Source organism: Carcharhinus amblyrhynchos, chromosome 35, assembly GCF_965287045.1.
Source record: "Carcharhinus amblyrhynchos chromosome 35, sCarAmb.v2.hapA, whole genome shotgun sequence".
In the NCBI taxonomy this organism is placed as follows: domain Eukaryota; kingdom Metazoa; phylum Chordata; class Chondrichthyes; order Carcharhiniformes; family Carcharhinidae; genus Carcharhinus; species Carcharhinus amblyrhynchos.
The window spans coordinates 5,967,487-5,981,520 of NC_137358.1; the positions used below are offsets into that span (position 1 = coordinate 5,967,487).

The 14,034-nt window shown below is 48.2% G+C and overlaps 1 protein-coding gene across 1 annotated transcript in view; it reads left to right on the top strand.

The window, feature by feature from the left end:
• aldh16a1 (aldehyde dehydrogenase 16 family, member A1) overlaps nt 1–14,034 on the top strand; it is a 70,013-nt gene that overhangs the window by 12,860 nt on the left and 43,119 nt on the right. Inside the window, exons 4-6 of the mRNA XM_080217583.1 lie at nt 509–687; nt 4,373–4,450; nt 10,185–10,369. Of these exons, the coding sequence (XP_080073709.1) occupies nt 509–687; nt 4,373–4,450; nt 10,185–10,369 (442 nt within the window). The remainder of the gene's footprint in view (nt 1–508; nt 688–4,372; nt 4,451–10,184; nt 10,370–14,034) is intronic.

The window sequence follows — 14,034 nt, forward strand, 5'->3', positions numbered from 1 at the left end:
CAGCCACACTCCGGTGCCTGTTCGGGTACACTGGGGGAGAATTTAGCACAGCCAACACATCTTTCGGGCTGTGGGAGGAAACCAGAGCACCCGGAGGAAACCCACACAGACACAAGGAGAAAGTGCAAACTCAGCACAGACAGTGACCCAAGCTGGGAATCAAACCTGGATCCCTGGTGCTGTGAGGCAGTTGTGCTAACCACTGTGCCACCCATTAAATTCTTGCTAATTAATGCACAGCTCCCAAAGGGTACAGACGTATTTCAATCTCCCCACTCCCTGGGCTGTACAGTATTTTAATTTTTCTCTGAATGAGAACCATTACTGCATGCTTCTATTGAACAAAATTAGTGAAAAAAAAACCCTCTTGGCACTGTGAATATTGGACTTGTGGATTTCGCTGCGTGTGGGGGCTGCTCAGAGTGGGGGTTTTGGAATGATTGGGGGTGCGTGTCAGGTGCGGTACGCCCCAGTGCTCACTGTGTGCTGTGCTGTTTTGCCTGTGCAGTGTCGCCAGAAATGTTCAGAAGCACCAGAGGCTGCTGAGCGTGCTGGAGAGCTTGGACAACGGGAAGCCGATCCGAGAGTCACGGGACTGCGACGTCCCGCTGGTCGTGCGACACTTCTACCACCACGCCGGCTGGGCACAGCTCATGGATGTCGAAATGAAGGACTGGAAGCCAGTAGGTCAGTACGGGTCCACCTACAGCCGCACCAACCAGTGGCCGAGAGGTCCCCAGAGGCATTGAAATGCATGCTCCCTTCTTCAAAGTAGCATTCGTTCCCATTTAGACCTTGGCATTAAGATGCTGCCGACCTGAAATAAAATCAGGCAGTGTGCTCTGGCACTGCTCGAGCCCGACGCGGGCTTTGTGTCAGAAATTGTTTGGTGGGCGGCTCAGGTTTAGGGGGTTTTAATTAAGTCGGGCAGCATGATTGGTGCAGGCTTGGAGGGCTGAAGTGCCTGTTCTTGTGCTGTGAATTTCTTTGTTGCTTCTGAGTTGGAGGGTTGTATGTTCCAGAGGCATGTCACCCTGGCTGGATCCCCAGCACTGAGGGTGCACCGCACCATCGGAGGGAATATCTTTTGGACAAGATACACCTCACGGGTGTGTTTCTTCCTGGGATGTGGGTGTTGCTGGATGGGCCGGCATTGATTGTGCTACTTCAGAGCCAACCGCCTTTCGTAGAACTCCTACACTGCAGAAGAGGCTACTCGGCCCATCAAGCCCGCACTGACCCTCTGAAGAACTTAACACCCAGGCCCTCTCACCAGTCCTATCCGTGTACCCCACGTGTTTACCATAGTGAACCCATCCAATCAACACATCTTCTATGATTCTATTCTATGATCTTGGAACACAATTTAGCACGGCCAATCGGCCTAACTTGCACATCTTTGGACACTAAGGGGTAATTTAGCGTGGCCAATCCGCCTAAACTGTTCACCTTCGGATACTAAGGATCAAATTTGGGCGGCATGGTAGCACAGTGGTTAGCACTGCTGCTTCACAGCTCCAGGGACCTGGGTTCAATTCCCTGCTCGGATCACTGTCTGTGTGGAGCCTACACATTCTCTGCGTGTCTGTGTGGGTTTCCTTTGGGTGCTCCAGTTTCCTCCCACAGTCTAAAGATGTGCGGGTTAGGTTGATTGGCCATGCTAAATTGCCCCTCTGTAGGTTAGAGGGATCAGTGGGTAAAATATGTGGGAAAGGGCCTGGGTGGGATTGTGTTCGGTGCAGACTCGATGGGCCAAATGGCTCCTTTCTGCATCGTAGAGTTCTATGACTCTATGAGTTTAGCATAGCCAATCCACCTAACCTGCACGTCTTTGGACATCACTGTGGGTCTGGAGTCAGACCAGGTGAGGGCGACAGATTTCAATCATGAACAAGATGGGTTTTTACTGAGATCAATTTTGCCTTCTGCCGTGGTGGGATTTGAACCCGGGTCCCTAGAGCATTACCCCTGGGTCTCTGATTGCTACTCGGGTGACAATACCAATATACCACTATCTCTCTATTGGGAAGAAGAGCGGTGAAGTTATTATCCTTGTTGTCCTGATTAATATTTAACCCTTTGCCCGCACTACTAAAACAATTTACCAGTTCGTTAGAGTAGTGATGCTGTGTCCAACATAGGCGACTGTGGTTCCTACGTGACGGCACTTCATTGTAAATGTGCTTTGGGATGTCAGAAGGCTGTAAAAGATGCTGTAAAATGTTTGCTCCTTACTTCAAAGCAGCATTCATTCCCATTTAGACCTTGGCATTAAAGACAACCTCAACATGCTTGTGTCGTGCTATAATATTCCATTTCACCAGCAGGTGGAGGCAGCAGACTGAAAATGTTGAAACAAGGCAACTTTGATGCTGAGTTGTCAGGGCCCAGACATGCTTCAATCTAACTATTGGGAAAGACCTGCACAAACTCCCTCCCGAAACCCCTCTCTGCTTCACCTTCACCCCAACTACAAGTGGGTCTGAACCTGTGTAGGCGGCAAAGGTGGCACTGTGATTAGCACTGCTGCCTCACAGCTCCAGGGACTTGGGTTCGATTCCTGGCTTGGGTCACTTTCTGTTTGGAGTTTGCACGTTCTCTCCGTGTCTGCGTGGGTTTCCTCCGGGTGCTCCGGTTTCCTCCCACAGCCCGAAAGGCGTGCGGGTTAGGTGGATTGGCCGTGATAAATTGACCCCAACTACAAAAGGGGCTGAATAGCATGGGTGACGTGAGTGGTACAGTGGTTAGCACGGCCGTCTCACAGCTCCAGGGACTTGGGTTCAATTCCTGGCTTGGGTCACTGTCTGTGTGGAGTCTGCATGTTCTCCCCTGTGTCTGCGTGGGTCCCCTCCAGGGGCGTTAGCAGGGTGAATGTGTGCGGTTATGGGAATTGGGCCTGGGTGGGATTGTGGTTGGTACAGACTCAATGGGCCGAATGGCCTCCTTCTGATTCTGTGAATTGCTGGCTGCGGTTTGCAGTTAACTGGAATGGAAAACGACAGAGCGGGAAGCACTGAAAGTTGGAGCACCAACACCCACGGTCTTGCCAGGAGGTATGACAAGGTAGCGTTGTTGAGGCTGTGGTGAAAACAGGGCAGGAACGATATTGTCGTTTGTGATATTGTTTTAGGAGAAACTCCAGCAGAGTTCCTGAAGCTCGTCCTGACCAGTGAGCTATTGCCAACTGTATTTTTATTTTTACTGTCCCCCATCAAACAGTCCCAGGACAGGTACAACACGGGATTAGATACAGATTAAAGCTCCCTCTACACTGTCCCCATCAGACATTCCTAGGACAGATACAGCACAGGGTTAGAAACAAAGTAAATCTCCCTCTTCCCTGTCCCCCATCAAACAGTCCCAGGACAGGTACAACACGGGATTAGATACAGAGTAAAGCTCTCAGTACACTGTCACTATCAGACACTCTTTTGTGCAGCTTGGATTACAGTTAACTCTCTCTACAGTGCCTGTCCTGCATTCCCAATCTGAGTCATGCATAATTGAGATGCACCATTCATCCTCTGACACTGCTTCATCAAGGATTCCCAAGGCAGCCAATGCCTGGGTGAGATGCAAGATACAAGTTTGTCTACGTTGTCACATGGAGCATCCCTGGATCACCTATAGCTTGACTGGTTTAGTTTACTAAGCTTAACCTTAGAGGGGCCCACTGTGATCTGTTCAAATTCCCCACAGCAACCTCTGTGTGATACTGAAAACCTGGGGTCAGATGTGGCTGAGTAAGTTTGGGGTGCAGCTGCTTCCCACTCTTTGCAAGTTTAACAACTCAGAAGCATCTTCCAAAAAGGAACCTTGAGTTTAGATGAAGGGAATCTTATTGCCAGTATAGATATCATACCCCTGCTTTCTGCTGGATTCTGATCCACTGTGTCCACTACTCCCCATCGGCACCAATTTAAATTCTTTGTCTTTATGGCAAATTACTTAATCCTCATCTGATGATAAAGTTTATTTATTAGTCACAGGTAGGCTTATATTAATTCTGCAGTGAAGTTATTGTGAAAATTTGCTAGTCGTCACACTCCGGCACCTGTTTGGGTGCACTGAGGGAGAACTTAGCCGATCCATCTAACCAGCACATCTTTTGGACTGTGGGAAGAAACCAGAGCACCCGGAGGAAACTCATGCAGGCATGGGGAGAACATGCAGACTCTGCACAGCAGTGACCCAAGCCGGGAATCAAACCCACATCCCTGGCGCTGTGAGGCAGCAGTGCTAACCACCGTGCCGCCCCAGATGAGAACTGAATGCAAAAATGTCATGATTCCTCACTGTGGGGATTGCATTATTTTAAGATGCATCCTTATTCAATCCTCCAGCTTATCTTTTCCTTTCTGTCTCTATTCAGGTGTTGTTGCGGCAATCGTTCCCTGGAACTTCCCTTTAATGTTACTGACGTGGAAGATTTGTCCTGCTCTCGCAATGGGTAAGATCATCTTTTTAATCCATTCACTGGTGTGAGTGTTGTTGGTAAGACTGGTATTTGCGTCCCAATCATTAATGCACTTGTGTGAGGCTGGATGTTCTGCTGCACGTAACTCACCTCCTGAATCCCCCCAACTCACCCTCCAAAGCTTGTGCACCACGTACGAGGGTGGTCATAGAATCCCCACAGTGCAGGAAGAGGCCATTCGGCCCTTCGAGTCTGCACTGACTCTCCGACACAGCATCTTTCCTGGACCCAACCCCTCGAGCCCTATCCATGTCACCTCGCACATTTACCCTGCTTATCCCGTTAACCTACAGGGGTGGCACGGTGATTAGCACTGCTGCCTCACAGCGCAAGAGATCCACGTTCATTTCCTGGGTTGGGACACTGTTTGTGCGTCCTCCCCGTGTCTGCGTGGGTTTCCTCTGCATGCTCCAGTTTCCTTTCACAGTCCGAAAGACGTGCTGGTTAGGGTGCATTGACCATGCTAAATTTTTCCTCCGTACACCTGAACAGATGCTGGAGTATGGCGACTAGGGGATTTTCACAGTAACTTCATTGCAGTGTTAATGTGGCACCAATAAATAAACTGTAAGCTTTAGTTCTCAGGGCACCGAGGGGCAATTTAGCACGGCCAATGCACCTAACCAGCATGCCTTTCAGACTGTCGGAGGAAACCAGAGCACCTGGAGGAAACCCATGCAGACGCGAGGAGAATGTGCAAACTCCACACAGACAGTGACCCGAGCCGGGAATCGAACCCGGGTCCTTGGACCTGTGAAGCAGCAGTGCTAGCCACCATGCCGCCCAACCCTCGACACTGAAAGGCTTTCATTTCTAATCGCGCCTTTCACAAGTTTGCGGCATCTCAAAAGTGCTTTATGGCCAATGCAGTGCCTTTGGAGTGGTGTCGTCGCTGTTGTGGGAAACAAGGCAGTCAGTTTGTGCACAGCAAGCTCCCACAAACGTGAACCCGGCCGGATGATCTGGTTTCTCGTGGTGTTGCGCCAGGAGGGAGATACTTCCCAGAACACTGAAGAGACCTTCCCAACCCTGCATGAAAGCAGTGCCGGGGGACCTTATGTACCCATCCGATGGGTTGTCAGGTTTGAAAAGTCCCTAATTTAATTAGGCCAATGCTATCTATAAGCAGGTGGAATATAATTTGCAGCGTTACTGCCAGCAACTGTTGCCAATTCCGGAATGATAAGATGATTTTAAGATTTCTTAGCCAGCTATTGCTTAATAGCTGTTTGCAGAGATCAGAAGATTATTATCTGAAATCTTTTGTTTCTTGAGGCCTATAAACTGATCAGCCACTTATCTTAGTTTTTTTTGCATCAGTTTATGGTTTTTAGCAGTGAAGGTGTTTATTCCAGCTATTGTGTTTTATTAAAAAAACTCTTCCTTCACGCGGTGCCAAGGATGGCAAATTGACTGCTAGACTCATTCGGTGTCAGGGCTGATGTGTCCTCAGAGGAGATGTAAACCCCCCCCCCCCTCCACCTGCTCTGTCTTTATCGGACTGCAATCCCCTACTTTGTATGAGGTAGTAAATGATGTTCCACAGCGTTAAGAGTTGGAGGAGACTGAAGCTAGTTAGCTAGCAGTGGGTTAGATGCACAACTATCTTGCATCTCAGATCTTGCAGCAGTTTCCCCTCCTCTTTTTGAGACCACTGATAACAAGGCTCTCGGGGCAACGCGAGAGGTGGGTGGCAGTGGTTAGCACTGCTGCCTCGCAGCACCAGGGACTGGGGTTCAATGCCTGGCTTGGGTCACTGTGTTTGTGGAGTTTGCACATTCTCCCTGTGTCTGTGTGAGTTTCCTCTGGGTCCTCCTGTTTCCTCTACAGTCCGAAAGATGTGCTGGTTAGAGTGTATTGGCCTTGGTAAATTCTTCCTCAGTGTACCCGAACAGGCACCAGTGAGTGGCGACTAGGGGATATTCACAGTGAATTCATTGCATGGTTAATATAAGCCTACTTGTGACACTAATACACTTTTAAACTTAAAACTAAACCCTGTAACAATAATTTGCCTTTAAAGTGAAGTTTATTTATTAGTCACAAGTGAAGCTTACATTAACACTGCAGTGAAGTTATTGTGAAATTCCCCCAGTCGCCACATTCTGGCACCTATTCGGATCAAAGCACCTAAGCAGCACATCTTTCAGACTGTAGGAGGAAACTGGAGCACCCAGAGGAAACCTATGCAGATATAGGGAGAACGTGCAAACTCCACACAGACAGTGACCTAAACGGGGAATCGAACCCAGGTCCCTGACTGTGAAGCAGCAGTGCTACCCACTGTGCTACCATGCCACCTTATACAAAATCAAGATAGGAGCAGGAGTAGGCCAAGCTTCCACTTGAGCCCGCTCCACTATTCAATAGGTCAAGCCTGAGCTTAGCCTTCCTGCCCTATCCCCATCTTGTAATTTGATTTGATTTATTATTGCCACTTGTATTGGGATACAATGAAAAGTATTGTTTCTCATGCGCTATACAGACGAAGCATACTGTCCATTGAGCGCATAGTAGGGATGGAAAGGAGAGAGTGCAGAATGTAGTGTTTCCATCATTGCTAGGGTGTAGAGAAAGATCAACTTAATTCAGGGTAAGTCCATTCGAAAGTCTGGCAGCAGCAGGGAAGAAGCTGTTCTTGGGTTGGTAGGTACGTGACTTCAGACTTTTGTATCTTTTTCCTGATGGAAGAGACCCCCGTTACTTGACAAAAGCTTTGCCAGGCAAAAATATCCAGCTGCATAAGGGGACATGAGTGGGAATGACCAAAAGCTTGACTCGAGGAAGATTTCGCGTTGCTTTTTAATGAAAGCGAGAGGTAGTTGGGCAGTTTTAGGAAGGTGATTCCAGATCTTGGGGGCCCCACATCCTGAGGTACAGCTTGTAGGAAGTTATTTGCCAGTATTCGTGATGCATGTCAAACGTGGAAATATAAACTTAAAAAGGAAAAAGGTGGCATTAAAATGTCACAAATGTAAAAACAGGAAATAAGGTTTTGTGTGCAGATAGAAGATAATTATGTGTGAAATAACATGAGATATTAGAAATAGTTTTAAATATGTTTTTGAACAATTCTGCCCATCTTGCCTGTCTGCCTTCTCTCCCAAATCTTCAATCTTATTTTAATATTTATTTGACCTCTACCTAACCTTAACAATTCCACCCACTTTTAATTGAGAAAGGTTAAGGTGACATTGCTTTTACCCACTTGTGTTCCACTCGCTCCCTCTGTCCCTGAATTTTCAAAGCATTCCGATTTCCATTGGGCTACACGATGGTGAGCACTGCTGCCGCATAGCGCCAGGGACCCGGAGTTCAATTCCCGGCTTGGCTCTCTGTGCAGAGTCTGCACGTTCTCCCCGTGTCTGCGTTGCTTTCCTTCGGGTGCTATGGTTTCCTCCCACATTCCAAAGATGTGTGAATTGGATTGATTGGCCATGCCATGCTGTCGGGGGGACTAGCAGGGTAAATATGTAGGGCTACGGGGATAGGGGCTGCGTGGAATTGTGGTCAGTGCAGACTCAGTGGGCCAAATGCTGATCTCCTGCACTGTAGGGATTCTCTGAGTTCTGTGATTGACAGGGAAGAGCCCCCTGCACACTTGTATCTCATTAGTAAGATGTGGCTCGTGATTTCACCCTCACCTCTGAGTCAGCCGGTGATGGGTTCAGATCCTTCTGAGATGAAGGAATGCATTTCTGGGGCTGACACTTTAATGCAAAAGGGAGGGAGTGCTGCACTGTAGGAGGTGCAGTCTTTCTGGTGAGACAATAAACTGGGTGCCTACCGTGAACCTCTTGGACTGGGCCAGCATTTATTGGTTATGTCTGACCGCTCTGCGTCTCACAGGACATCTGAAAGTCAATCACATTGCTGTGGCTCTGGAGCCACACGTAGGTCAGACCTAGCGGTATTACTGCAAGACAATCTAGAAACTTGGCTAACGTGGGGACCTGGGTTCAAATCCCGCCACAGCAGATGATTAAATTTGAATTCAACAAAAAAAAATCTGTAATTGAGAATTTACTGATGACCATGAAACCATTGTCGGAAAAACCCATCTGGTTCACTAATGTCCTTTAGGGAAGGAAATCTGCCATCCTTACCCGGCCTGGCCGACATGTGACTCCAGAGGCACAGCAATGTGGTTGACTCTCAACTGCCCTCGGGCAACTAGGAGTGGGTAATAAAAGCTGGCCCAGCCAGCGACGCCCATGTCCCACGAATTAATAAAAAAAGCTAAAAGTTTATTTATCAGTCATAAGTAGGCTTACATCAACAGTGTAACGAAGTTACTGTGAAAATCTCCCTAGTCAGCACACTCCGGCGCCTGCTCGGGTACATGGAGGGAGAATTTAGCATGGCCAATGCACCTAACCAGCACAACTTTGGACAGCAGGAGGAAACTGGAGCATCCGGAGGAAACCCACGCAGACACAGGAAGAACATGCAAACTTCTTGCAGGCAGTTACCCAAGCTAAACCCGGGTCCCTGGCACTGAGGCAGCAGTGCTAACCGCTGTGTCACCGTGCTGCCCCTTGATTGGGTAAAGACAGCAGATTTCCTTCCCTAAAGGACATTAGTGAACCAGATGGGGTTTTACAACAATTGACAATAGTTTCATGGTCATCAGTAGACTTTTAACTCCTTGGCTGTACAGCATTTGCCAAAAAGCAGGAGTTTCTTTTGTTTTCCTGGCCAGCTTTTGTGTCTCAAGCAACATCGTTGATGCAAACGATCCAGCCATTTATCTCATTGCTGCTTCCTAAGCTTGTTCTAGGTGAATTGGCGAACATATGTTCTGACACTAGAAGAGTGACCGTAGTTTAAAAGAATTTAATTGGCTGTAAAATGCTTTCGGATGTCCCATGATTATGACAGCAGCTGCTATATCAATGCGAGTTCCTTCTTTTGATCAGAGACTAAAAATATCCGAAGAAAAGACGTGGGACAGGATTTTCTGATCCTACGTGCCATGGGACTAGAAAGTCCCATCTGGAAAATTTGATGGACCAGCCAAAGTTCTGTTGGCTTTAGACCGGAATTTCCACTCCCAGACGGGGAAACCCTGGGCCACTGTTAAATCATTAATGTGACCTTAAAGGTCACTTCGACCCCCAGTCTTTACCCCTCCTCCCGCTTCCGGCCCTCACTGCAAAAGGGTAAAGATTGAGAGTCAAGGTGAGTTTTATTCGCATAGTGACCCATGAATAGTAAGTAACCTGAAGGCGCGTTAGTGCAGCTCATGGAGGTTCATAAAGGGGCGGCACAGCAGTGGTGAGCACTGCCGCCTCATAGCGCCAGAGATGTGCGTTTGCTTCTGACATCTGGTCACTCTCTGTGCGGAGTCTGCACGTTCTCCCCGTGTCCGCATGGGTTTCCTTCGAGTGCTCTGGTTTCCTCCCACAGTTGAAAGACGTGCTGGTTAGGTCAATTGGCCCTGCTAAATTGCCCCTTAGTGACCCAAGAAGTGCAGGTTAGGGGGCTTGGAGGGCTAAGTACATGGAGTTACAAGAAAGGGTCCGGGTGGGATCCTCTGTCGAAATGTTAGTGCAGACATGATGGGCCAAAGGGCCAATTCTCCACTGCCTGTACTCTAAGATTTGATTCTGTGCTTCTTTGAATGGCTATCTCTAGTCTGAGCTGTTCCCTCTTCTCTCTCTCTCTCTCTCTCCCTCTTCCCCCCCCCCCCCCCCCCCCCCCGCAGGTAACACGGTGGTGTTGAAGCCGGCGTCCTACACTCGATTGACTGCCCTGCTGTTTGCTGAGATCTGTGCAGAGGCCGGCCTGCCACCTGGCGTGTTCAATGTGGTGACAGGAAACGGAGCGTTTGGCAGCAAATTGGCCACACATCCGTCTGTGGACAAAGTCGCCTTCACCGGCTCTACCGCGGTATGACCTTGCATCAATTTATCTGAGACCTTTCTTTTAGATCTGTGTGAGATTTGCCCTTGGGAAGGAGGAATGGAGGCATAGACTATTTCCTGAATGGGAAAATGCTTAGGAAATCAGAAACACAAAAGGACTTGGGAATCTTTGTTCAAGATTTTCTCAGGGTTAACGTGCAGGCTTGGTCAGCAGGTAGGAAGGCAAATGCAATGTTAGCATTCATGTTGAGAGGGCAAGAATACAAGAGCTGGGATGGACTTCTGAGGCTGTATAAGGCTCTGGTCAGACCTCATTTGGAGAATTGTGAACAGCTTTGGGCCACATGTCTAAGGAAGGATGCGCTGGCCTTGGAAAGGGTCCAGAGGTGGTGCACAAGAATGATCCTTGGAATGAAGAGCTTGTCGTATGAGGAAAGTGGAGAACTCTGGGTCTGTGCTCGTTGGAGTTTAGAAGGATGAAGGGGGGATCATATTGAAACCTACAGGATACCGCAAGGCTGGAAAGAGTGGACATGGAGAGGATGTTTCCACTAGTAGGAAAAACTAGAACCAGAAGGCACAACCTTGGACTAAAGGGCAATCCTTCAAAACAGGGATGAGGAGAAATTTCTTCAGTCAGAAGTGGTGAATCTGGGGAACTTGGTGACTAGTGGAGTGCCCCAGGGGTCGGTGCTGGGGCCTCAGCTTTTTACCATTTATATAGATGATCTGGAGGAGGGAACCGAGTGTAGGGTGTCGAAATTTGCTGATGACACCAAGATTGGGGGAACGGCAAATTGTGCGGAGGGTGTGGAGAGTCCGCAGAAGGATCTAGATAGGCTGGGCGAATGGGCCAGGAAATGGCAAATGGAATTTAATGTTGGCAAGTGTGAGGTGGTCCACTTTGGTAGGAAGAATGGTAGGAAGGACTATTACTTACGGGGTGAAAAACTGCAGCAGGCGACGGTGCAGAGGGACCTCAGGGTCCTTGTGCATGAGTCGCAAAAACCCAGCTTGCAGGTGCAGCAGGTGGTCAGGAAGGCGAATGGGATGCTGGCCTTCATAGCGAGGGGGATTGAATATAAAAGTAGGGAGGTCTTGCTGCAGCTGTATAGGGCATTGGTGAGGCCGCAGCTGGAGTACTGTGTGCAGTTTTGGGCGCCGCACCTGCGCAAAGATATTTTGGCCTTGGAGGGAGTGCAGAGGAGGTTTACTAGGCTGATACCAGAGTTGAGGGGGTTGAGCTATGAGGAGAGGCTGAATAAACTGGGCTTGTACTCGTTAGAGTTTAGAAGAATGAGGGGAGATCTCATTGAGACGTATAAGATGATGAATGGGATGGATAGGATAGAGGTGGAGAGACTCTTCCCGCTCAAAAAAGACAGTAGGACTAGGGGGCACAGCCTCAAGATAAAAGGGGGGTGGTTTAGAACGGAGTTGAGGAGGAACTTCTTCACTCAAAGGGTGGTGAATCTCTGGAATTCTCTGCCCGTTGAAGTGGTGGAGGCTGCCTCGCTAAATATTTTTAAGACGCGGGTTGATGGGTTTTTGATAAGAGAGGGGATTAAGGGTTATGGGGAGAGGGCGGGAAAGTGGAACTGAGCAGCGACTGATCAGCCATGATCTTATTGAATGGTGGGGCAGGCTCGAAGGGCTAGATGGCCTACTCCTGCTCCTATTTCTTATGTTCTTATGTCATTGAGTGCCTTTAAGACAGAGAGGTTCTTGATTAATAATGGGATCAGGGGTTATGGGGATGAGAAAAATATCAGCCATGATTGAATGGCAGAGCAAATTCGATGGGCCAAGTGGCCTCATTCTGCCCCGATGCCTCATGGTATTATATTCCACTGTCCCACTCACAACTTTAAGCTCCTGTGGTCTCTGACTCTGCGCCATACCATTGCCGAACTTTTACCTTGGAGGACAGGCTGTATCAACTTGCTATCGAGGTTGTGGTGTGCTTTTCCACCAATATTTATCTCCTGACAGTGCGATGGAGTGTGGCGACTAGGGGAATTTCACAGTAACTTCATTGCAGTGTTAATGTGAGCCTCACTTGTGACTAATAAATAAACTTTATTAACACTGCAATGAAGTTAATGTGATAATCCCCTAGTTGCCGCACTCTGGCGCCTGTTCAGGCCAGCGCACCTGACCAGCACGTCTTTCAGCCTGGGAAGAAACCCATGCAGACACGAGGGAGAACATGCGGACTTCACACAGACAGTGACCCAAGGCCAGAAATTGAACCTGGGTCCTTGGTGCTGTGAAGCAGCAGTGCTTAGCACTGCTACCGTGCTGCCCATGTAATATAAGAATACTTGTGACTAGTAAGTAAACTTTTAGAGGGCAAGAGGCAGCGATGGGTGCGGGAGAGGGACATACGCGGAGGGAGGGCACGAGCTCAGAACACAAAATTTTTAATGTTTCTGTAACTACATCCCTCATGATACTAGTGAGCTCAGCCCTAGCTGCAAAATCAAAGAAATGCAAGTCCCTCACACTTGGGAGAAAGCCAGTTAATTTGCAGTTTCCAATTTAATGTTTAAATAAGAGAATTGGCTGGGTTTGATCGTCGCTATTCGTTACATTTGCACTTCAATTTATACATTGGGAGTTCCTGTAGCCAAGTGCACAAAAGTTCAGTGCTTCGATAAATGTTAACTGGAGTTCTGTCTGCATCAAATGTAAACAGTAATTGGCCTATAAGTGCTTGAGAAACGTGATTGCAGAATCCCTGCAGTGCAGAAGGAAGCCATTTGGCCCACCGAGTCTGAGCATCCCACCCAGGCTCTGTCCCTGGCGTCCCATGTATTTACCCCTCTAATCCCTCTAACCTGCATATCCCGAGAGACTACGCGTCAATTTACCATGGCCAATCTACCTTGCCTGCACAACTTTGGACACTAAGGGTCAATGTGGCATGACTAATCCACCTAACCTGCATATGTTTGGACTGAGAGAGGAAACCCACGTAGACACCGGGGGGGGGGGGGAGAACATTACGGTTACCTGAGGTGGGAATTGAACTCAGGTCCCTGGCACTGTGAGACAGCAGTGCTAACCATTATGCCACCCAGGTTAGGCTGGAATACTCTCCACTTGTCTGGGTGAGTGCAACTCCAACAACACTCAAGAAGCTCAACACCATCCAGGACAAAGCAGCTCTGACGCTGTGAGTCAGTGCTAACTAATCACTGTGCAGTCCTGTAGCGGGAGATTACTTTTGTATTTAACTCAGACTGTCGAGCAAGAGATTAATAAGGTGTTTCTGCACTTTATATAACCTGTGCTGGCAGGGGATACTTGAAAGTTCAGTTTGCTGCTGACAGCCACTGTCTGAATTGGTAAATGCTAATAGTCTTTTCCTTAGGCATATGAAACAAACACAGAAGAAAGCTGATATGCAGTCCAGCTGGGTTTTGGCCATTAATGTTTGTGATTGTTTGTTTTGGCTTGCTTTGTTAACCTTACTGTAAATTGGGGAAGGCTTTATATCAACATGATTGCTTCAACACATGAAACTTGATTATCCATGGTTAGAAGGTTTGTACTGCTGCTACAGTAATAGTAGCAACAAAATGGGATGGAAAATTGTAGGTGTTTTGTGTGGGAGAGCAAATGATGGACACAATTTTACAGTGCCTCACTGTTAAGTTTCAGTGACTATGAGTGATTACGTACCAG